Source organism: Phyllobates terribilis, unplaced genomic scaffold (assembly GCF_046119375.1).
Source record: "Phyllobates terribilis strain yellow unplaced genomic scaffold, ASM4611937v1 Scaffold_5__5_contigs__length_657084704, whole genome shotgun sequence".
Taxonomy (NCBI): Eukaryota; Metazoa; Chordata; class Amphibia; order Anura; family Dendrobatidae; genus Phyllobates; species Phyllobates terribilis.
In genome coordinates this window covers 415613659-415638137 of record NW_027362765.1, presented here as the reverse complement: position 1 = coordinate 415638137, position 24479 = coordinate 415613659, and the positions used below count along the sequence as shown (strand labels likewise).

Genomic DNA, 24479 nt, shown 5'->3' with positions numbered 1-24479 from the left:
TAAAGGGGTTAAGGCCAGCTTGGCATTATCAGCTGGCCCTAAGCCCGAAATTCATGGGGTCACGCCAATATTAGACATGACCGCCATGAATTTCTAGTAAAGTATTTAAAAAAAACACAAACACCCAGAAAAAAGTCCTTTAATTGAAATAAAGACACAATTCTTTATTGTTCTAAATTAAACCATACTTACAGTCACGCCCATTCCAGCTGAAGCCAACGATCTCCTGCAATAAAAGTAAAATAATAAAGCAACCTCATCCTTACCTTTCCATGGTTCCCAGGACAGCTTCAGCTCTGCTACATCGAGATGACAGGCTGGACCGCAGCAGAACGCTGCCATCCAGCCTGTCATCCCGCAGACACTGAGAAGCGCAGGCATGCTTGCGCTCCTCAGTGTCTCGCTGTGACGGCATCCAGATGAGCCGAGGTCATGTCCAATGAACTCAGCTCACCTCATGCACGTCACTGACAGCGTGGGAAAATTCTCCTGCACTCAGCGCTTCAGCGTGAGAATTCTCCCACGCTGTCAGTGACGTGCATGAGGTGCGCCGAGTTCATTGGACATGACCTCACCTCATGCACGTCACTGACAGCGTGGGAAAATTCTCACGCTGAAGCGCTGAGTGCAGGAGAATTCTCCCACGCTGTCAGTGACGTACATGAGGTGAGCCGAGTTCATTGTCGGCTCATCTGGATGCCGTCACAGCCAGACACTGAGGAGTGGAAGTATGCCTGCGTTTCTCAGTGTCTGCGGGATGACAGGCTGGATGGCAGCGTTCTGCTGCGGTCCAGCCTGTCATCTCGATGTAGCAGAGCTGGAGCCGTCGTGGGAGCCATGGAAAGGTAAGGATGAGGTTGCTTTATTATTTTTCTTTTATTGCAGGAGATCGTTGGCTTCAGCTGGAATGGGCGTGATGGTAAGTATGGTTTAATTTAGAACAATAAAGAATTGTGTGTTTATTTCAATTAAAGGACTTTTTTCTGGGTGTTTGTGTTTTTTTTAAATACTTTACTAGAAATTCATGGTGGTCATGTCTAATATTGGCGTGACCCCATGAATTTCGGGCTTAGGGCCAGCTGATAATGCCAAGCTGGCCTTAACCCCTTTATTACCCAGTGAGCCACCGCACCAGGGCCCTGGATGAGTTGGGTACAGCGCCAGAAGATGGCGCTTCTATGAACGCGCCATTTTCCGGGGCGGCTGCGGACTGCAATTTGCAGCGGGTGGGGCCCAGAAAGCTTGGGCCTCCCTGCGCTGCAGATTCCAGCCCCCAGCTGCCTAGTTGTACCTGGCTGGACACAAAAATAGGGCGAAGCTCCACGTTTTTTTTTTTTTTAATTCATGAAATTCATGGAATAATTAAGAAAAAAAGGGCTTCCCTATATTGTTGTGTCCGGCTAGGTACAAATAGGCAGCTGGTGGTTGGGGGCAGCCCGTTCCTGCCTGCTGTACCTGACTGGACACAAATATAGGGCGAAGCCCCACATCAATTTTTTTTAATTATTTCATGAATTTCCTGAAATGATTTAAAAAAAATTGACGTGGGGCTTCGCACTATATTTGTGTCCAGCCAGGTACAGCAGGCAGGAACGGGCTGCCCCCAACCACCAGCTGCCTATTTGTACCTGGTTGGACACAACAATATAGGGAAGCCCTTTTTTTCTTAATTATTTCATGAATTTCATGAAATAATTAAAAAAAAAAAATACGTGAAGCTTCTCCCTATTTTTGTGTCCAGCCAGGTACAACTAGGCAGCTGGGGGATGGAATCTGCAGCGCAGGGAGGCCCAAGCTTTCTGCCCCCCCCCCGCTGAAAATTGCAGTCCGCAGCCACCCCGGAAAATGGCGCGTTCATAGAAGCTGGATGCTGTACCTGGCTGGCATACAAAAATATGGCGAAGCCCACGTCAAAAGTTTTGGGAAAAATTAATTAAAAAATAAATAATAATTTAGGGACTGCATCTTTATTAACTCCTCAAATGTCATTTAGTGTTAAAATAAAGGATTTATTTTAAAAAAAATTGACGTGGGGCTTCGCCCTATATTTGTGTCCAGCCAGGTACAGCAGGCAGGAACAGGCTGCCCCCAACCACCAGCTGCCTATTTGTACCTGGCCGGACACAACAATATAGGGAAGCCCTTTTTTAAAAAAATTATTTCATGAAATAATTAAAAAAAAATTGACGTGGGGCTTCGCACTATATTTGTGTCCAGCCAGGTACAGCAGGCAGGAATGGGCTGCCCCCAACCACCAGCTGCCTATTTGTACCTGGTTGGACACAACAATATAGGGAAGCCCTTTTTTTCTTAATTATTCCATGAATTTCATGAAATAATTAAAAAAAAAAATGCGTGGGGCTTCGCCCTATTTTTGTGCCCAGCCAGATACAACTAGGCAGCTGGGGGCTGGAATCCGCAGCGCAGGGAGACCCAAGCTTTCTGGGCCACCCCCGCTGCAAATTGCAGTCCGCAGCCGCCCCAGAAAATGGCGCGTTCATTGAAGCGCCATCTTCTGGCGCTGTACCCAACTCATCCAGGGCCCTGGTGCGGTGGCTCACTGGGTAATAAAGGGGTTAAGGCCAGCTTGGCATTATCAGCTGGCCCTAAGCCCAAAATTCATGGGGTCACGCCAATATTAGATATGACCACCATGAATTTCTAGTAAAGTATTTAAAAAAACACAACACCCAGAAAAAAGTCCTTTAATTGAAATAAACACACAATTCTTTATTGTTCTAAATTAAACCATACTTACCGTCACGCCCATTCCAGCTGAAGCCAACGATCTCCTGCAATAAAAGTAAAATAATAAAGCAACATCATCCTTACCTTTCCATGGCTCCCACGACAGCTTCAGCTCTGCTACATCGAGATGACAGGCTGGACCGCAGCAGAACGCTGCCATCCATCCTGTCATCCCGCAGACACTGAGAAGCGCAGGCATACTTCCACTCCTCAGTGTCTGGCTGTGACGGCATCCAGATGAGCCGAGGTCATGTCCAATGAACTCAGCTCACCTCATGTACGTCACTGACAGCGTGGGAAAATTCTCCTGCACTCAGCACTTCAGCGTGAGAATTTGCCCACACTGTCAGTGACGTGCATGAGGTGAGCTGAGTTCATTGGACATGACCTCACCTCATGTATGTCACTGACAGCGTGGGAGAATTCTCACGCTGAAGCGCTGAGTGCAGGAGAACTTTCCCACGCTGTCAGTGACGTGCATGAGGTGAGCTGAGTTCATTGGACATGAACTCGGCTCATCTGGATGACGTCACAGAGAGACACTGAGGAGCGCATGCATGCCTGCGCTTCTCAGTGTCTGCGGGATGACAGGCTGGATGGCAGCTTTCTGCTGCGGTCCAGCCTGTCATCTCGATGTAGCAGAGCTGGAGCTGTCCTGGGAACCATCGAAAGGTAAGGATGAGGTTGCTTTATTATTTTTCTTTTATTGCAGGAGATCGTTGGCTTCAGCTGGAATGGGCGTGATGGTAAGTATGGTTTAATTTAGAACAATAAAGAATTGTGTCTTTATTTCAATTAAAGGACTTTACTCTGGGTGTTTGTGTTTTCTTTTAACTTTGACTATGGGGTTAGTAATGGGGGTGTCTTATAGACGCCTCTCCATTACTAACCTGGGCTTGATGTCAGCTGGCATTATAAGCTGACATCAACCCCAACCCTATTACCCCCTGCCACCGCACCAGGGCAGCGTGGAAGAGCGAGGCTAAGTGCCAGAATTGGCGCATCCTATGGATGCGCCATTTCTGGGGCGGCTGACGGCTGGTGTTTCTAGCCTGGGAGGGGGCCAATATTCATGGCACCCTTCCTGGGCTATTAATATCAGCCCCCAGCTGTCTGCCTAGCCTGTGCTAGCTATTAAATTAGGGGGGACCCCACGTTATTTTTTTGGGGGGGTTCCCCCATTTTAATAGCTAGTAAAGGCTAGGTATTCAGCTGGGGGCTGATATTAGTAGCCTGGGAAGCTCCGTGGGTATTACCCCCTTCCCAGGCTTCAAACATTTGCCCCAGCTGTCTGCTTAACCTCCGCTAGAGCCTAAAATTAAGGGGAACCCCACGCCAATTTTTTTTTAAATAAATCCTTTATTTTAACACTAAATGACAAGTACAGTAATCAACACTGTCACTGTACTTCATATATATGTGACTGACATGTTTCTATCTATCTAATCTATGTGTGATTCTCTATTCTTTCTGTTCTAAATTGTCGGGTACAGATGCTGAATTGCCGGCCGGCTTTCTTAAAGAGACGGTGCATGAAAACACTATTATTTTTTTAAATAAATCCTTTACACTAAATGACAAGTACAGTAAGCAACACTGTCACTGTACTTCATATATATGTGACTGACATGTTTCTATCTATCTAATCTATGTGTGAAGCTCTATTCTTTCTGTTATAAATTGTCGGGTACCGCTGCTGAATTGCCGGCCGGCTTTTTTAAAGAGACGGTGCACGAAAACACTAATATTTTTTTAAATAAATCCTTTACACTAAATGACAAGTACAGTAAGCAACACTGTCACTGTACTTCATATATATGTGACTGACATGTTTCTATCTATCTAATCTATGTGTGAAGCTCTATTCTTTCTGTTGTAAATTGTCGGGTACCGGTGTATGCCGCTGATGAATTGCCGGCTTTTCATGTCATTCTACATTATTCTTAGTTGTTTTACTTCATGTAGAATTAACCTACAAGGAAAGAAAGGGTTTATTTTCATTCCGATATTTGTGTCCCATTGACTTGCATTGGTTTCCGGTATCGGAATCGGCGATATCCGATACTTTTTGGGTATCGGCCCGATCCAATCCGATACGATATTTCCTGATATCGGAAGGTATCGCTCAACACTAGTCCTGGCTGCTTATTTACTGAGGCGGAAACGCACTCAAACATGGGGAGAACATACAAAATCCTTGCAGATGTTGTCCTTGCTGGGATTTGAACCCAGGATCCCAGCACTCCAAGGCTTCAGTGCTAACCACTGAGCCAATGTGCTGCCCTTCACCCTCTGATATCTAACAGGCTGGAGAAACTTGCACCTGCTGCCACTCTATCTTCAGCTCCTTTGTGAAAGGGCAGCCACTCTGTCTACCAAATAAAATTCCTGAGAAGGAAAATGGGGATGACTTCGCTACTGGTACTGGGGGCAGTGCTAATACCATGGCATCGTACCATAGTTCACTGGAAATATTCCAGGCTGGCAAGAGGCAAGCAGATACCCACAGAAAAGTACCAGCAGTAATGTTCAGGGACTCTTGCTTGTGGAAGGTGGAGACGATACCAGGAGAAATAGTGGCGCCTGGGGACCGAGTATGAACACCCGGCCGCCGCCGCCATGAGCCTGTAGACAGATTCTGCCTCCACAAACCTAAAAGGCCAAATTTCAAGTGCAAGCAGCTGCCCAGAAATCTGGCAGTTTACTATTGCGGCCTGTGGGTGGGTGGCTGGCTGCATACTTACGCTTGCATTCCAAGTAACAGAAAACTAAGTAGATGGTAGCCTCTATCATCATAATGGCCTCACCTCGGCACTATGAACTCTCCCCATGTAGAAGCCAGGGCCCACCGGAGGAGTCTCCAGTTCTCTGATGGGTCCGTCAAACCCTTCCAAGAAGCAGCCCTGGCTAAGAAAAGTGTGTGGGAAGGTTCCCGGACACTCTATAGCTGCTTTTTTTAACGTGGATTAGACGTGCTTATGCATGTTATTTCTCAAACCACATTGCAGATCAGGCCATTGCCCAACTCTGTAGTCATGAAATTAAAAGGCAAAGAAAGATGTTTGCGTGTCGAAGCACCACAGTCAAGTGTGAGCTGATGTTGGACGGGCTGCCATTGCTTATGTGACAAGCTGCATTAGAGGACTTCCTGGGAGAAATGACACCTGGAGTACATACGGTTTCCCTCTATGCCAGTCCTTTCACAGAGCTAAAGAATATGCCTGTGGTGAAATACAACTGTCACTGAGAAGCAGTGTCAGACTGAAAAACATTGGACCCCCTAGGGAATTTAATTCTGAGGGCCCACCTTTCTCCCTCGCTCAAGAACCCCATAGCATCTGCAAAGTTTGCGCCTATCATGAACTCTCCAGGGCCCAACCGTGGATTCTCTGGTGGGCCCATCCAACTCTACCTAGAAACAGCCCTGGCTAAGAAAGGTGTGTGGGAAGGTTCCCGGACACTCTATGGCTGAATTTTTAATGTGGACTGGCTCCATACCATCCCTGGCCACATTCACCTGTCCACGTGTTTGTGGTTAGGCGGTACTTCCCACCTAAGTGCACTGGGGAGGGCACGGGTAATGTTGTGGGACCCATGCTTGTGGAAGGCAGAGACGACACCGGGAGAAATATGGACACCAGGCCACTGCCACCATGAAGTTGTGTACAGATTCCACCTCCATGAGCTTAAAAGGTCACATTTCAAGTGCAAGCAGCTGCCCAGAAACCTGGCAGTTTACTATTGCGGCCTGTGGGTGGGTGGCTGGCTGCATACTTGCGCTTGCATTCCAAGGAATGGGGTAGGGTCAACTAAACACAGCGCTGGGACAAGGACGGTGAGAAGGACGTGGATGGTGATTGTCTGCAATGACAGGTGCATGGCGGCAGGCATCTTCAAATGTGCCAAGGATCACTTATGATGGGCACACTTTTAGGCAGTGACCTGGGAGTCAGAGATGCTTCCAGGGGTCTTCCCATGCTGTTCCTATATCTTTTCAGCACTGTATGCATGTGTCTGATGATGTGTCACACACCACATGGCCAGATAAGGTTGTAAAATGTTAAAATGACATTTCCCAGTGAATGCATTTGTATTGGTTGAAAGCAATGCAAAAGTGCAAAAACGCAACGTGTGTACATAGCCCAGGGTGTGGAAGAGCATTTTTGTTTTTGGTTATTTATTTTGCCTTATATACAAGTCATTACCCTGGAAAGGATTTTCTTTAACATATTTCCCAGAAAAATCCATTTTGGTTTTGTTTTTGCGTGTTTTATTGTAAGTTCGTAAAAGTGGCGTAATACCTCTGACAACGTTGTTGACAGCAGTGACCTGGGAGTCAGAAATGCTTCCTGTGGTCTTCCCAATGCTGTTCCCATGTCATTTGAGCACTGTTCCCATTGATTTGGGCAATCTTTAGGCCCTCTGCAGACCCCCAGGGGGAGCTGCCTGAAAAATGCTTGAGTTTCCCATAGACTTACATTGAGCTCGTTACTCGGACCCGAGCACTCAAGCATTCCAATTTGCTCAACTCGAACAACGAGTACCCGAGCATTTTAGTGCTCGCTCATCACTACAGAGGATCGCAGCTGATTCTTTCTTTGAAGTAAAACATTGTTTAAAAACAGGCAGGGAAATGTTTTATCTCACGAGAGGAATCAGCTGTGATCCCATGCTGTAATATCTGTATAGTCTTTTGCTTTCTCCCCTGTCCAGGAGATGTGGTATGATCAGACCATGATCCTGCACGGTCAGACACAGCCATTACACAGTACACAGCTGGGGCACATTTGTAAGATTATCTCGGCACAGGGACATTTTAATTAAACACATCCAATTGTGAAACTTATTATTCCAAGATCTATTGATTAAAATCAACTTTTGTTCGTGGTAAAACCCCTCTAAATTGAAAATTACTTTTGTCAGTTTTAAGTTATTTCAGTGACTATTGTGGGTTTTTCTTACTTTAACAGAAGGTACCAAAAATTTTTTCCATGTGTGTATGAATAATTATAACCACCGCATCAAAACCTAGTTATCACTTAAAACAAAATTTAAACATAAAAACATATTTATGTAGAAAACCATAAACATGCTTTCATACCTTATACCTGACAGAATAGGATGGAAAAATTATAATTTGCAACATATTGGAACTTTTGGAAAAAAAAGTTCTCATGTAGATATTTATATCCTATATCGAATATATTCTATATTTAGACAATAGAAAGTGATAAATGTCAGGCTACAGAATGGTAACATGATGTTTTTGATTATTATCATCATAGAGCAGTCTTTCTTAACAATAAATGGGGCTTTCGCAAACAGCTGAATCAGTGTGATCAGCTATTTTGGATGTCCCCATTCAACTTCATAGAATGAATAGTGCATGGTTGTCCTACTGTCCAGCCAAGTACTAGGACTAAGAGCCCCTCAAACTCTTATCAATATTACTTTTATATTTAATTGAGTGGTCGTAAAACTAGAGACAACCAGAATTTCTGAAATAATGTTTTAATAAGAAAATTATATAATAAAATATTTCTTATCCAAGCTTTTTTAAATAGCAGTTTTTCTTTTTCATTATTACATGATGCATTTGTCATTTCTTTCTTATTTGCCATTTTTGTATTTTTTAAGTCTTTAAAATGTATATGAGTTATTGTGTGTTATCAATGCATATAATTTACTTCTAATCTCTTAGATACACATATGGGAAACCAGTCCAGGGGTATTTTAATGCTTCTATTTGTCGTGAAGCTTTTATATATCCTTATTGGAGGGTGAAACCAAATGAGCAACCTATATGTGCTAATTTCAGTGGAAAGGTGAGGAGGTCCTATTTTCTATGTTCTAAATATTAATGCATCAAAGAAGTAAAAAAAATCTCCCCACATCTGATACTACTTATGCAATCTTCAAACCAGTTGATTGCACCATCTTGACACAACCAGAACATAAACTCTATTGTTATTGAGCCAAATGGACATCACATTAATTGGTGATTCCACTTGGGCGGTGTTGCTATGACTTTCTATCATAAATGATTCTACAGTATTTTGAAATTGGCCAATGTCATACCACATTTCTGCTATTCTTGTAGTCTAGTGCGTGGGAGACAATGTAAGGTCACATGTTCAATATTCGGTATTCGGTCAGTATTTTACATCAGTATTTGCAAGCCAAAACCAGGAGTGGGTGATAAATACAGAAGTGGTGACGTGTTTCTATTATACTTTTCCTCTGATTGTTCCACTCCTGGTTTTGGCTTACAAATACTGATGTAAAATACTGAACGTGTGAACGTGGCCTAACCCTAATTATATCCCAAGTTTTTCCATTACTTCTAAAATACTTTTTTACTAGGGATAAGAATTAATGTCTATGTATCTGTTTTTAAAACTTTAAAGTATTTTCATTGAAGGGATGCTAATTTACGTTTAAATTAAATAGCATTTTCATAAATGATCTAAAAGGACAAATTATAAGGATCAAAAGGAAAAATACAAGTTTTCTGCAGGTTTCATACTTTATTTTGCCAAAAGTTATATAACATGATCCAGAAAGTGATAATACATCGATAGACTAGAGATTATCAAAAGAGATTCACAGGACTAAGCTCTAATAGTCACATCCATAATCTGTGGCTACCAGACAGGATCCCAGTAAACCACCTCCTACCTGTCAGAATCATTGGGCCTACAATCAGAAGATTACAGGAAGTATGATGTGGTTTGTGGGCGTTGGACCAGGTCCCTTCACATCTTTTTGAATATCTTTACCAGAGATCTGTTAGTAAACAGAATTGTGTAGTTTTATCTGAGGTTTCATAATACAATGAGAATCCAGTAGAGAAGTGTCTTCCTTTACACACATATCATTTATTGAGGATGGATTTCCTGTTTAGAATATTTAGCCATCCATCAGCCAATGTTTTTTGCTTTGGAGAACCCAGCACATCTGCACATTACATTGGAAACCAATTGATTTCAATTGACTGATGTGTAGACCTTTAACTTACTTGTGGTGACCCTATTGAGCAATTTCTGCTACATTAAATTTGATTGTTGAGGCTTCTAAATTACCAAATCCTCTGAATATATTTTTTTACTAACAAGACAAAGGGCCAAATTCATCATATGATTCTTTTTTAACTCCCTATTCCTTTTCCTGTTTTATGGTATTCATTTATGTATTTCGCACCAAATGTTTCAAAATGGCTCACGTGATTCATGAAGTTTATGCAATTTAATACATTCTGTTTATTTTATTTTTTTAACGTGCATTACAACTCTTTGGAGTAAAAAGTCACACATTCTGCTAAAATATCACAAAATTTTGCATCAAAATGTCTGGCTGGCCTAAAATGACTCCAGGTATGGACTGGAGTACATTTATGTCAAATTTTGCAACCTTTTGGAAAGTTGCAAATGATGAATCAACCAAAAACATCGAGAAAATCCAAACCTCACCAACAATGGTAAATTTAAAAACCAAAACAAGTGAACACGTATTTAATAGGCTTTAAAAAAGTGCAAATCAAAAGAACAAAAGGCGCAAATAAAAAATAGACGAAAAATACAGCAAAAACTAGACAAGAATAAAAGAAGACGCACATGAAATAATGAATCGGGATGCTTTTTTTTCATTTACCCTGAAAGGGGTTGTCCACTATATGGACAGCCACTTTTTTAAGTTAAGTAGTCCCCTTTGTAAAAATAAAAAAACAATATACTTACATCCTGTACCAGGATGGGTCCCCAGAGGCATTGTTATGACATGTGAGCCCTGTAGCCAACTAGTTGCCCTCATTGTCTTCTGAGCTATCACTTCTTCTGCTTGTCCAAAGTACACTCTAAGTAGTAAGAGTGCACTAGCCCGACAGTGACATAACAGTGTTACGTCAGCCCCTGCAGACCCGGTGCCAGTGTGGGAGGCAAGCATATGGTGTTTTTTTTTTTTTATAAAGGGGACTATTTCATTTAAGAATAGGTTGTCCAGGTAGTGAATTGAAGTGCTGCAAGGAGCAGACAGAAGTGTTAAATATATGGTTCTCTGTCTTCATATGTCTTCAATGTACTGTTATCTGGTATAGAATACCTGCAATGATGCTGGTGTTCTTATTTGTTGAGGGTTTGCCTCATTCAGGCACCCTGTTTTTATTATTGAAGCCAATAGACCCATCTTTGTTTCCAGCTGGCATTGGTGATGCACCTGACATTGTTTAAATTATTATATCTCCTGAAACCTGGTTCTTCATGAGGAGATGCATCGGGTTTGGCAGGCAATGCTTCGTAAATATCTGAAGTGTCCGCAATGCACATGTAAAGCCACCTGCTCATTCATTCTCCCAATAAGGACCCTGTGGCTGCTATAAAATAAACATTGGAAAAGAAGCCAAGGTCCCTTATTCTTGAGAAGTGGAGGTCTGATAAATAAGCTGTAGATGGGTACTAATTGTCTATATTGTGAGAAGTCTTTACCGAATGCTTATTAAATACCAAGTAATCACAAGAACAATCAGAGCAGTATACACAGCCATTGCAGCTGCCATATATTTGGTAGTTTTGGCATATCATATAGCTATATTAATTGAATGGCTGTTGATTCTGAGGTTTTTTTTTTTTTCTACACAGTTGGACAGATCTGGTTGCCATACGATTGTTGTCAATTCTGGACTCTTTAAGCCCAATGAATCTCGTATGAAAAATGAACTGAAAGGTGCTGCTTCTGTTACAGAAGAAGGAACTGGTAAGTCTTATTAGTCTAGACCAGGGGTCCTCAACCTGTGGCTTGGGACCCACATGTGGCTCATGGGTCCATAATATGTGCCTTGCAGCTGTGTATGTTCTTGGTGTTTTAACACCAGGACTAACAAACAGTTATGAAGAGCAGGTATCGAAATGATGACTTTTGTGAGTAACCTCACACAGAAGAGCTGATTTGGACACACATGTACAATGTACTTGCCATGGGGCTGGAAAGATATGATAAGTTGATGATTTTGCCAGTTATAGGTTTGTTTGAAGCTGGATACAATAGTGTGAGGCTCTAGGTGTCACTATTCTGGAGGAGGCAGGACCTGGAGGTCACTGCTCGGGACTCAGGACTGAATGTGGCTCTCAAGTTAAGAAAGGTGAAGGACCACTGGTCTAAACTGTTAGATGCTTTCTAATGTGTTATTTGTGTGCAAGCAGACTATGCTATTTTATGTTATTTATTTCATGGCATTAATAGAGAAGGTCAGATGGTAGTATGATTTTATACAATCAGTAGTATGTAAGGTGCCCCAGCGAGGTAGTCGTGGGTGAGCTGTAGCCCCTGCTTGCCATAGCACCCTACAGACAAGGTGTGTCCTCCCTCTGATGTGCTGTGATGTAAGTGATGATTTCCACTTACTTCAGACCATTCGGTTGCGGCTGTCTCCAGGCATTTCTCTTCTAGAACCAGGGCAGCAATAAATTCAGAGGACACTAAGTTCTTAACCATAACTGGGACTTTACTTGGGGAAGAGGAATATGTACAATATTTACAGGCAGATATAATGAATAAGGCCCAACGGGTTGTCATCTCTCTCAGAGGTACTGGAAACAACTTCAGCCCTGGTTCCCTCTTTAAGTGAAGTATCTCTGTGTCTCAATTGTCTAGCCTTAGAGAATCTTCCTCACCAGTGACAGTATATCCAGATCCTAGTTCTCCCCATGTCCTAGCCTTGAGTCCTAGCTTCTTCTGCAGCCTGCAGACAGAATGTGCCCCTGGGTCCTCAATACCTCTATTGAGTTTCTCCTTCCAGCTAAGGGGACTCTTGCGTAGGGAATCTTCACTCTGGTGATCCTACTGTTTGTGGTATGGGGCTCTTGTCTGCCTTAGCAGCCACTATCCTCAGGCTGCCCATACGATTCCCTGTCCAAACTCTCGCTGAATCTTTCTCAAGGAGAAAGCCATCCGGCGAAACAGCGTTGGAGGTGGTGGGGCCTATCTATATGGTATTTATTTGGTATTTATTCCTACCTATGTGTTCACTTGGTCATATTAATGCATTTAATTCAGCACTTTAATATATATATCCACTGTGATTTAATTTATTTATATTCTTTAGTTGCTGCTATATGTATTCATTGCACTATGCACTTTAACACATTGTCTGGACTATTTTTCTGTTACTGATTTGTGCCCCACAGTGAATTAATTATTGGGTATTTATTGTATATCCCTGAGTCTGTTTTTCTATAATCATGTCTTTTGATTCATATATGTATTTTTTTTATATAAATTTATTAAATGAATCATTTTAAAATTATTTTGTGGTTGTTCATTGTTTATTTGAGTGGGTTTTGAATTTAAGATTAATGAATAATCCAGTATAGATATATTACTTCTAGATAGTTGTGTTGCCCCTTCACTGTCAGTAAAAAATTCTGGCAGACTCAACCTGTCATCTGCACCCGGGACAGTGGCATCTTGTGGCTGGTTAACCATACTACAGCCCACAAGGAAACATATCATCACTAAGGCATTTACTCACATCTTATGCCTAACCAAAGCACTGGGTTCCCCTTTACTCTACTGGTCTGGATTATCAAAACTAACCCCTTAACTGGACCTAACTGCAGCCCAGAGAGATCTAACTACCGGGAACATACTCTTTTAACTCTTTCAGTGCCATAGGTAAGCTACGTTCTTCCCCGCTACTACATTCCCCCACACTTTAATGATGGTCGTTCTCGACCATACAAGGCAACCAATCACATATTAACACTTATAAAATCACATTACTAAAACATTTTAGTGAAAGACTGGTCTCGAAGTCTTCTTGTGTGGAGACCGGCCCTTCTTGCTTAAGGGCTCCGAAACAGAAATTAAAACAGTTCATTGTCATAACATTCAACATCTTTCAAGAGTACCGGTCCTTCTTGGTAAGGACCCTGGAAACACTGTGTCCATATCCATAATATTAAGACAGGTCAACACACCAATAGCCCTCAATCTCCTTTAAGGGCTGCATCCTAAGGCACACGGTCATAGGAAACAACCCATGAGTCTCTTTCTTCATGGCCCTAGAGGGGGTCACAGGTTCTTCCCGCTAGGCTGCAAGTCTTTTAGTAGCAGAGGATACCCATCCTCTAGGTGTGCCTCAGTGTTGCAAAGTCCAGCAGAAAAAGGCGCAAACCAACCTTCAGCTGTCTGCTGCTATTACAGGCCCACCTGCCTCAAGAGTATCTTGAACAGTCCCTCCGATTCCTTTTAGGAGAAACAAACAGACCTTCTGGACACAAAGGTGAAACAACAGTGCCACCAGTATTTATGCAAAACAGTTCTCTACTTGAAAATAGGGCAGTTTGCCCCTAGCAGACAATTTCACAGTTGCCTCACCTGAACAGTGTGAGACAGGTCCCTGCAAAACTTTTGCAATGGGGCTGGTTAGCCCTAGGCCATCTCCCCTTCACTTTTTCTTCATCTCCTTCATGAAGGAAGCCCAGAAATTGGGGAAGGGTGGTTCCCTCCATCCCCAGGGTTGGTCACGGAGCCTACTGGGCCTGGGATATCCTTTCGCCGAAGTGGCGCTCCAGCAGCCCACTTGAGTGGGATCGTAGCTAGTCATGCTAAACTTCTGTACCACCTGGCCCACCATTACTTGCACTCCGCTGTTCTCCCAGTGGTTTACAATGCTCAAATGGAGCCATCTCTTCGAGCTCCTGAGGCCTGTCATGCCCCGCTTTTTACTGGGTCGGGTCCACCCTGACTCACAATAGCTCGGTTTGTCAGTTTTATCAATGCCCATTCGTGCCATCTTTGGCACACTCTGATCACCCCAGTAATCCATACAATACTCATGGACCACCAGAGCCGTCTGCATGGCCTCTCCATGGCCCTGGTCCACCACTTTTTGAGCCTTCATCGACGCCGGGGGTTTTCTCTCCCTGAGCCAAGGGCATCTCCTCCTCTGCGTACATTTCTTCTTTGTTAATGTCCATAGGCCGGCAGTAATGGGGCACACTCGAGTCTCGACCACCATGTGCTATTGTCATTTGGGGCTTTCCACTCAGCTTCTCACCTCTCAAGCGTTGAGAAGAAAATGGCGCTTGTCGCTCCCCGGTGATGCACTTCCTGCGCGCTAGGCTCTGACTCTTCTTAGGTTGAATTTCTGACGCGACCGCTGCGTCACATTTCACTCTCGGCTACTCCGCCTTTAGCCGCGCCTCCTTCCCTGACACGCTGATACTCACTGGACCAGAATTCACTCTGCGCCGCGCCCTCTTCTTCACCGTACCTCCCATCCTGGGACGAATCCTGGTTGCTGAGCCCATCCTTCTTTGGGCCGAAACTCTTAGAGGCTGGACATCTTTTCGCGCCGTCCACTCCCACGATAGGCGGTTCTTCTCCTATACTTTACTGCCACTGTCGCCATCTTAGAATCCATGCTTTGGGCTGCCATCTTGGGTCGCATGCTTTCCAACTTTTTCTCATCAGTGTTCTGCTTCAGCTCTTACCCGTTTTCTTCATGCGAGGAGCTCGCATCCTGCCGACTACGCCAAATGTAAGGTGCCGCAGCGAGGTAGTCATGGGCGAGCTGTAGCCCCTGCTCGCCATGGCACCCTACAGGCAAGATGTGTCCTCCCTCTGATGTGTTGCGGTGTACGTGGTGCTTTCCACTTACTTCAGACCATCCGATCGCGGCTGTCTCCAGGCATTTCTCTTCTGGAACCAGGGCAGCAATAAATTCAGAGATTCTTAACCATAACTGAGACTTTACTTGGGGAAGAGGAATAGGTACAATATTTACAGGCAGATATAATGGATAAGGCCCAACGGGTTGTCATTAGTGATGAGCGACTACTAAAATGCTCGGGTACTCATTGCTCTGGTCGAGCAAATTGGAATACTCGGGTGCTCGACCCGAGCAATGAGCCCAATGTAAGTCTATGGGAAACTCATTTTCAGGCGGCTCCCCCCGGCGGTCTGCAGAGGGCCTAAAAATTGCCCAAATCGATAGGAACAGTGCTCAAATGACATGGGAACAGCATGTGGAAGACCCCTGGAAGCATCTCAGACTCCCAGATCACTGCTGTCAGCAACGTGGTCAGAGTATTACGCCACTTTTGCGGACTCACAATAAAACATACAAAAACGAAACCAAAATGCATTTTCCTGGGAAATATGTTAAGGAACACCCTTTCCAGGGTAATGACTTGTATATAAGGCAAAATAAATAACCAAAAACAAAAATACTCCTCCACAACTTGGGCTATGTTCACACATAGCGTTTTTGATGTGTTTTTGCACTTTTGAATTGCTTTCAACCAAGACAAATGCATTCACCAGGATATGTCATTTTAACATTTTACAACCTTATCTGTCCATGGGGTGTGTGACACATCATCAGACACATGCATACAGTGCTGAAAAGACATGAAAACAGCATGGGGAAGACCTCTGGAAGCATTTCTGACTCCCAGGTCACTGCCTAAAAGTGTGCCCATCATAAGTGATCCTTGGCGCATGGCTGAGATGCCTGCCACCATGCATCTGTCATTGCAGACAATCACCATCCACGTCCTTCTCCCAGTGCAGCGTTCAGTTGTCCCTACCACATTCCTTGGAATGCAAGCACAAGTCTGCAGCCAACACAGGCTGCAATACTATACTGCCAAATTTTTGACAGGTGCTTGCACTTGAAATGTGGCCTTTTAGGCTCGTGGAGGCGGAAGCTTTTCATAACCTCATGCCGGCGGCGGCCGGGTGTCCATACTCAGTCCCCAGCCACCACTATATTTCCCGGCATCGCCTCCGCCTTCCACAAGCACAGGTCCCTCAACATTACCCGTGCCCTCCCCAGTGCACTTACCGGGAAGGACCACCTAACCACAAACACGTGGACAGGTGAATGTGGCCAGGGACGGTACGGAGCCAGTCCACAACTTTTTTTTTACTGAGAGTTGTATTTCGCTCAGTGAAAGGACTGGCATAGAGGGAAACCATATTTACCCTGCTTGTCATTTCTCCCAGGAAGTCCTGTAATTGAGCTTGTTGTAGAAGCAATGGCAACCTGTCCAACATCAACATGAGTTTTGAGAAATAACATGCAAAAGCATGGCCGATCCACATTAAAAAAGCAGCCATAGAGTGTCCGGGAACCTTCCCGCACTTTACTGAGCCAGGACTTCTCGGCAGGGTTGGACGGTCCCACCAGAGAATCCTCTGGTGTACCTTGGCTTCTACCTCAGGAGAGTTCATGATAGCGCTAACTTTGCAGCTGCTATGGGGCTCTTGAGAGTATGAGAAAGGTTAGCCCTCAGAATTAAATCCTCTGGTGGGCACAATGTTTTTCAATCTGAAACAGCTTCTCAGTTTGAGTTGTATTTCACCACAGCCATATTCTTTAGCACAGTGAAAGGACTGGCATAGAGGGAAACCGTATCTACTCCGGCTGTCCTTTCTCCATCACCAGGTTCCGCCCATTATCACACACGACCATGCCTGGCTGTATGTTCAGCGGTGAGAGCCACAGATCAGGCTGCTGTGTTACAGCTTTCAACAACTCTGCAGTGCTGGGTGGTTTGTCAATTAAGCATTAAGCATGTTAACTTCAGCACAGCCTGTTGCCGCTTGGCCAAGACAGTGCTGCAGTGCTGTCAGCTTGTGACTGATGTGGTCATTTCGGAGATGGAGGAGGAGGTGCATGAGCTGAACAATGTTATTACATTGAGGTTAAATTGGTGACGCTGTTTTTTATACTAAAGAAAGATCCTATTGTTTTTTTTTTTACGTTATTTTTTAAGACAAATGCATTCACCGGGAAATGTCATTTTAACATTTGACAACCTTTTCTGGCAATGTGGTGTGTGACACATCATCAGACACATCCTTTTTTATTTATGATGGAGGGACTCTGAAAGTCATAAAGCCTATTTTTATAGGGACATCAGACGGCCCTTACTATTCTTAAAAGGTCAGCAGTTGGCCCTAGCTATTGTTAGAGAGCCATCAGCCGGCTATGCTTTGTTGTTCCCATTATTAACAAGTGGGTCTCCTATACTGTTATTGCGTATCCAGTGACTGCAAGGGCTTCCAAAGATTTGGACGCAACCCAATACCCCTTTGAAGAGACATAGAGGAGGGTCTCAGTAAAAAAAATGTTCCCATTATAAAGAAGTGGGTCTCCTATAGTGGTAATGCCCATGCTGTGACTGCAAGGGCTGCCAAAATTTGGGAAAAACCCCACTAAGAATTTAAAGACACACAGAGCAGGGCCACAGTAACAAGGTACGACATGTTCCCGTTAGAAAGGAGAGGGTCTGCTTTACAGTTATAAGGTATGCAGTGAGTCCAACGGCTGACCAATTTTAGGAAAAACGCCACTAAGAATTTAAAGACAGATGAATACCTAGCCTTTACTAGCTATTAAAATGGGGGACCCCAAAAAAAATGACGTGGGGTCCCCCCTATTTTAATAGCCAGCTAAGGCTAGGCAGACAGCTGGGGGCTGATATTAGTAGCCTGGGAAGCTCCGTGGGTATTACCCCCTTCCCAGGCTTCAAACATCTGCCCCAGCCGTCTGCTTAACCTCCGCTAGAGACTAAACTTACAGGGAACCCCACGCCAATTTTTTTTTTTAATAAATCCTTTATTTTAACACTAAATGACAAGTACAGTAATCAACACTATCACTGTACTTCTTATATATGTGACTGACATGGTTCTATGTATCTAATTTATGTGTGATGCTCTATTCTTTCTGTTATAAATTGTCGGGTACCGATGCTGAATTGCCGGCCGGCTTTTTTAAAGAGATTGTGCATGAAAACACTATTATTTTTTTTTAATAAATCCTTTAACACTAAATGACAAGTACAGTAAGCAACACTGTCACTGTACTTCTTATTTATGTGACTGACATGTTTCTATCTATCTAATCTATGTGTGATGCTCTATTCTTTCTGTTCTAAATTGTTGGGTACCGGTGTATGCCGCTGCTGAATTGCCGGCTTTTCATGTAATACATTCTACATTATTCTTAGCCATCCAGCTTGTCATCCTTCAGAGACACTGCAGAGCGCAGGCATTATGGGAACTTCCGATTTCGGTATTCGATATTCTAAATGTATCGGAACTCAGTATCGGAACTCTGATACCGCGAATATTGGTCGATACCCGATATTTCAGTATCGGAATGTTCAACACTAGTTACGCTGCTATCATTCAGTGGTGTTGAGAAGTCTGGCCCAATCCAGCCCTTGCTCATTCTTATAAGAGTCAGCCTGTTAGCATTTTCAGTTGTCAGGCAGATGCGCTTATCAGTTATAATTCCACCAGCGGCACTAAAAACCCGCTCTGATAAAACGCTGGCGGCAGGGCAGGCCAGGACCTCCAAGGCATAGAGAGCCAGTTCATTCCACGTACCCAGCTTGGATACCCAATAATTATAAGGCACAGCGGAATCATGGAGGATGTTGGTATGGTCGGCAAGGTTCTCCCTCATCATATTCCCAAACTTTGCACTTCTTGTGAGAGTACCACGTGCCTCAGGGCCTGTGCGATGGGAGGGTCTGAGAAAACTCTCCCAGAACTTTGACTGTGTTCCCCTGCCTCTGCTGGATTGAAGTGGTGTCTCTCTTGCCTGTAATCCTTGGTTGTCCAACGAAGTGTGCACTCTGCCACCAGCGTTTTCAGATGGGAATTTTTTTAATAGTTCTGCAACAAGGGCCTTCTGGTACTACCCCAATTGTAGACTTGTCCGCCTCAGGAATAAGAGATATAAAGTTCTCCTTGTAGCGTGGGTCTAGAAGTGTCACCAACCAGTAATGACTGTCACCCAAAAATTTGAGAACGCGAGGGTCATGGGAACGGCAGCGTAACATAAACTCAGCCATGTGTGCCAGACTGCTAACAGGCGAGACTTCTGTGTCTTCACCAAGAGGATGACTGACCATGCTCTCCTCCTCTCTGTCCTCTGGCCATACACGCTGAACAGACGGTATGACAGCTGTGCAGGTAGTACCGTCTGTAGTGCATGAAACTAGCTCCTGTCCTTCCTCCTCCTCCTGTTCCTCATTATCACCCAATCCACATTGGGATGAGATGAGGCTTGGCTGTGTGTAATCACCCTGTATGGTTCCGTGCTCCATCTCATCGTGCTCCGCCTGCAGTGCATCCTATTTGATTGTGAGCAGAGAGCATTTCAGAAGACAGAGAAGCTGGATGGTGATGCTAATTATGGCATCATCGCCGCTCACCATCTTGGTAGAGTCCTCAAAGTTTTGGAGGCTGGTACATATGTCTGACATCCATGCCCACTCCTGAGGTCTTATGTGTGGAGTCTGAACTGAATACCGATGGCCTTGTTGATGTTGGTACTCAACAACTGCCCTCTTCTGCTCACAAATCCTTTCCAACATCTGCAGTGTAGAGTTCCAATGCGTGGAGACATCACTCACCAGTCTGTGAGCCGGAAGCTGCAAACGTTGCTGAAACACTGCAAGGTTGGCGGAAACTGTAGCTGACTTTCTAAAATGGGCACACAGGCGCCGTACTTTAACAAGCAGATCCGGCAGCTCCGGGTAGGATTTGAGAAACCGCTGAACCACGAGGTTAAGCACATGGGACAGGCATGGTACGTGTGTGAGCTCGCCTCGTCTCAGAGCCGCCACCAGGTTCCGGCCATTGTCACACATGACCATGCCTGGCTGTAGGTTCAGTGGTGTGAGCCACAGATATGCCTGCTCTTTCAGAGCTGTCCACAACTCTTCAGCATTGTGTGGTTTTTCACCTAAGCATATTAGCTTCAGCACAGCCTGTTGCCGCTTGGCCGAGGCAGTGCTGCAGTGCTTCCAGCTGGTGACTGATGTGGTAATTTCGAAGATGGAGGCTGAAGATGAGGAGGAGGCTGAGGAGGATGAGGTGCAGGAGCTGTAGACCATGGGGGCAGCCATGATTGACCTAGGGCCCGCAATCCTTGTCGTCGGGAGGACGTGTTCCGTCCCAAGGTCCGACTGGGTCCCGGCTTCCACTATGTTTACCCAGTGTGCCGTCAGCGAGATGTACCATCCCTGCCCACAAGCACTTGTCCACTTGTCCGTGGTTAGGTGGACTTTACCAGTAACTGCGTTGTTGAGCGCACCGCTAATGTTTTGGGACACGTGCTTGTGTAATGCGGGGACGTCACACCGGGAGAAATAGTGGCGGCTGGGGACCGAGTACCAAGGGATGGCCACTGCCATTAGGTTGCGGAATGCTTCCGTCTCCATGAGCCTAAAAGGCACAATTTCAATCGCAAGCAGTCGTGAAATGTGAGAATTTAGTAGTGTGGCCTGTGTGGTGTTGGCTGCATTTTTGCGCTTGCGTTCCAAGGACTGGGGTATGGACAACTGAGCGCTGCGCTGGGACAAGGACATAGACGTGCTTCCTGATGCAGGTACTTGAGAGTGTGCAACGACAGGTGCAGGGCAGGAGGCATTTACGCATGCACCATGGACAGGGGATTGGCTTGCATGCACAACAGCGGAAGAAGCAATGGTGCCACCCGCAGACACTGTTCCTGGACCCTGGGGTTCGGCCCACAAAGTCGGGTGCTTTGCTGCCATGTGACTGATCATGCGGCTGTTCGTTTTGCCACCCCTGCTGATGCTGGCCTGGAAGGTGGTGCAAATGGCCTTTTTGAGGATATCGGCAGAGTCTTTAAAAAAAAAACAGACTCGAGAAGACCTAGCAGTTGTACTGGCAACTTCCTTCGTGTTGGTGTTACGGGGAACGGTGGCCTGCCTTCTGTCTGCGGCCACCACACTGCTTCTTCCTGCCTGTTGGGTCAGTTACTCTATCATCTACCACCTTGTCTTCCACTTCCGCACCCTGGTCCTCCTCCTGACTTTCTGGCAATTGTGTCTTATCATCGTCCACCTCTTTTGACACTTTAGCACCGTCGCCTTTGTATGACCGTGGCTGCTCAAATATTTGGGCATTGCTGCACGCGATCTCCTCTTGCCCCGCTTCAAGTGGGCTGGGCGAGAGGCCCGAACCTATAAATGGAAAAGTGAACAGCTCTTCAGAGTGTCCAAGTGTGGGATCAGTTGTCTCTGGGTACTCGGCATGGTGGGAGGAAGGAGGATCAGGGTGAGGAATATGCGGTCCAGACTCACGGCTACTGAGACTTGACCGTGTGTAAGACAGGGTGGTGGTGGTGGTAGCTAAGTGACTGGAAGCATTATCCACTATCCAACCAACAACCTTTTGACACTGCTCTGGGTTCAATAGTGGTGGGCTGCGGTCCCTTAGAAATTGGGACAGGAAGGTCAGACGAGAAGATGGGTGTTTGTTGTGGCACAATTTCGGCTTGCCCACGGCCTTGTCCTTGGCCTCTGCATGCACCATTACCATCACTTCCAGTTCCCCGTGCCTTGCTCATTTTAAATGCAGGACAGTATCTTCCATGGTCACTACAAATGACTGAGTTTGGAGCGAACTTATATGTGATCCGTTTGACGGAGAAATCAGAGTTTTAAATACCTGGCCCGTAGGTAACTATTTTGAACAGCAAACTGCGGCGAATTGCTTCAATGACACACAAAAGAACATTTTTAATGGAGGCCAGAAATGGCAGTATTTTCTGACAACGTATATGTGATCCGTTTGACAGAGAAAACACGGTTTTAAATACCTGGCCCCTGTAGGTAAGTAGTTCGAACAGCAAACTGCGGTGATTTGCTTCAATGACACATAGTGTTGAGCGATACCTTCCGATATCAGGAAATATTGGATCGGGCCGATACTCAAAAAATATCGGATATCGCCGATTTCGATACCGGAAACCAATGCAAGTCAATGGGACACAAATATCGGAATGAAAATAAACCCTTTCTTTCCTTGTAGGTTAATTCTACATGAAGGAAAACAACTAAGAATAATGTAGAATGTATTGGGGGAGGTGGTTGCCCAAATCGATGGGAACAGTGCTCACAGTGAAACATGAAAAGCCGGCAATTCAGCAGCGGCATACACCGGTACCCGACAATTTAGAACAGAAAGAATAGCGCTTCACACATAGATTAGATAGATAGAAACATGTCAGTCACATATATAATAAGTACAGTGGCAGTGTTGCTTACTGTACTTGTTATTTAGTGTAAAGGATTTATTTAAAAAAATAATAGTGTTTTCATGCACCGTCTCTTTAAAAAAGCCGGCCGTCAATTCAGCAGCGGTACCCGACAATTTAGAACAGAAAGATAGAGCATCACACATAGATTAGATAGATAGAAACATGTCAGTCACATATATAAGAAGTACAGTGACAGTGTTGGTTACTGTACTTGTCATTTAATGTTAAAATAAAGGATTTATTAAAAAAAAAATTGGCGTGGGGTTCCCCGTAATTTTAGTCTCTAGCGAAGGTTAAGCAGACGGCTGAGGCAGATGTTTGAAGCCTGGGAAGGGGGTAATACCCATGGAGCTTCCCAGGCTACTAATATCAGCCCCCAGCTCAATATCTAGCCTTTACTAGCTATTAAAATGGGGGACCCCCCAAAAAAATGACGTGGGGTCCCCCTATTTTAATAGCTAGCAAAGGCTAGGCAGACAGCTGGGGGCTGATATTAATAGCCCAGGAAGGGTGCCATGAATATTGGCCCCCTCCCAGGATAGAAACACCAGCCGTCAGCCACTCCAGAAATGGCGCATCCATAGGATGCGCCAATTTTGGCACTTAGCCTCGCTCTTCCCACTGCCCTATAGCGGTGGCAGTGGGGTAATAGGGCTGGGGTTGATGTCAGCTTATAATGCCAGCTGACATCAAGCCCAGGTTAGTAATGGAGAGGCGTCTATAAGACACCCCCATTACTAACCCCATAGTCAAAGTTTAAAAAAAACACAAACACCCAGAATGAAGTCCTTTAATTGAAATAAACATGCAATTCTTTATTGTTCTAAATTAAACCATACCTACCATCACGCCCATTCCAGTTGAAGCCAACGATCTCCTGCAATAAAAGTAAAATAATAAAGCAACCTCATCCTTACCTTTCCATGGTTTCCAGGACAGCTCCAGCTCTGCTACATCGAGATGACAGGCTGGACCTCAGCAGAAAGCTGCCATCCAGCCTGTCATCCCGCAGACACTGAGAAGCGCAGGCATGCTTGCGCTCCTCAGTGTCTGGCTGTGACGGCATCCAGATGAGCTGACAATGAACTCAGCTCACCTCATGCATGTCACTGACAGCTTGGGAGAATTCTCTTGTGCATGCGGTGAGTGTGAGAGACTCGGCTCATCTGCATGCCGTCACAGCCTGACACTGAGGAGCGCAAGCATGCCTGCGCTTCTCATTGTCTGCGAGATGACAGGCTGGATGGCAGCGTTCTGCTGCGATCCTGCCTGTCATCTCGATGTAGCAGAGCTGAAGCTGTCCTGGGAACCATGGAAAGGTAAAGATGATGTTGGTTTATTATTTTTCTTTTATTGCAGGAGATCGTTGGCTTCAGCTGGAATGGGCATGATGGTAAGTATGGTTTGATTTAGAACAATAAAGACTTGTGTGTTTATTTCAATTAAAGGACTTTATTCTGGGTGTTGTGTTTTTTTTTAAATACTTTACTAGAAATTCATCGCGGTCATGTCTAATATTGGCGTGACCCCATGAATTTCGGCTTAGGGCCAGCTGATAATACCAAGCTGGCCCTAACCCCTTTATTACCCAGTGAGCCACCGCACCAGGGCCCTGGATGAGTTGGGTACAGCGCCAGAAGAT

General features: G+C 44.9%; 1 protein-coding gene across 1 annotated transcript in view; it reads left to right on the top strand.

The window, feature by feature from the left end:
* The window catches only part of LOC141273395 (alpha-2-macroglobulin-like), a 257598-nt gene that overhangs the window by 37042 nt on the left and 196077 nt on the right, over positions 1 to 24479 (top strand). Inside the window, exons 8-9 of the mRNA XM_073685161.1 lie at positions 8450 to 8573; positions 11382 to 11496. Coding sequence (XP_073541262.1) covers positions 8450 to 8573; positions 11382 to 11496 — 239 coding nt within the window. The remainder of the gene's footprint in view (positions 1 to 8449; positions 8574 to 11381; positions 11497 to 24479) is intronic.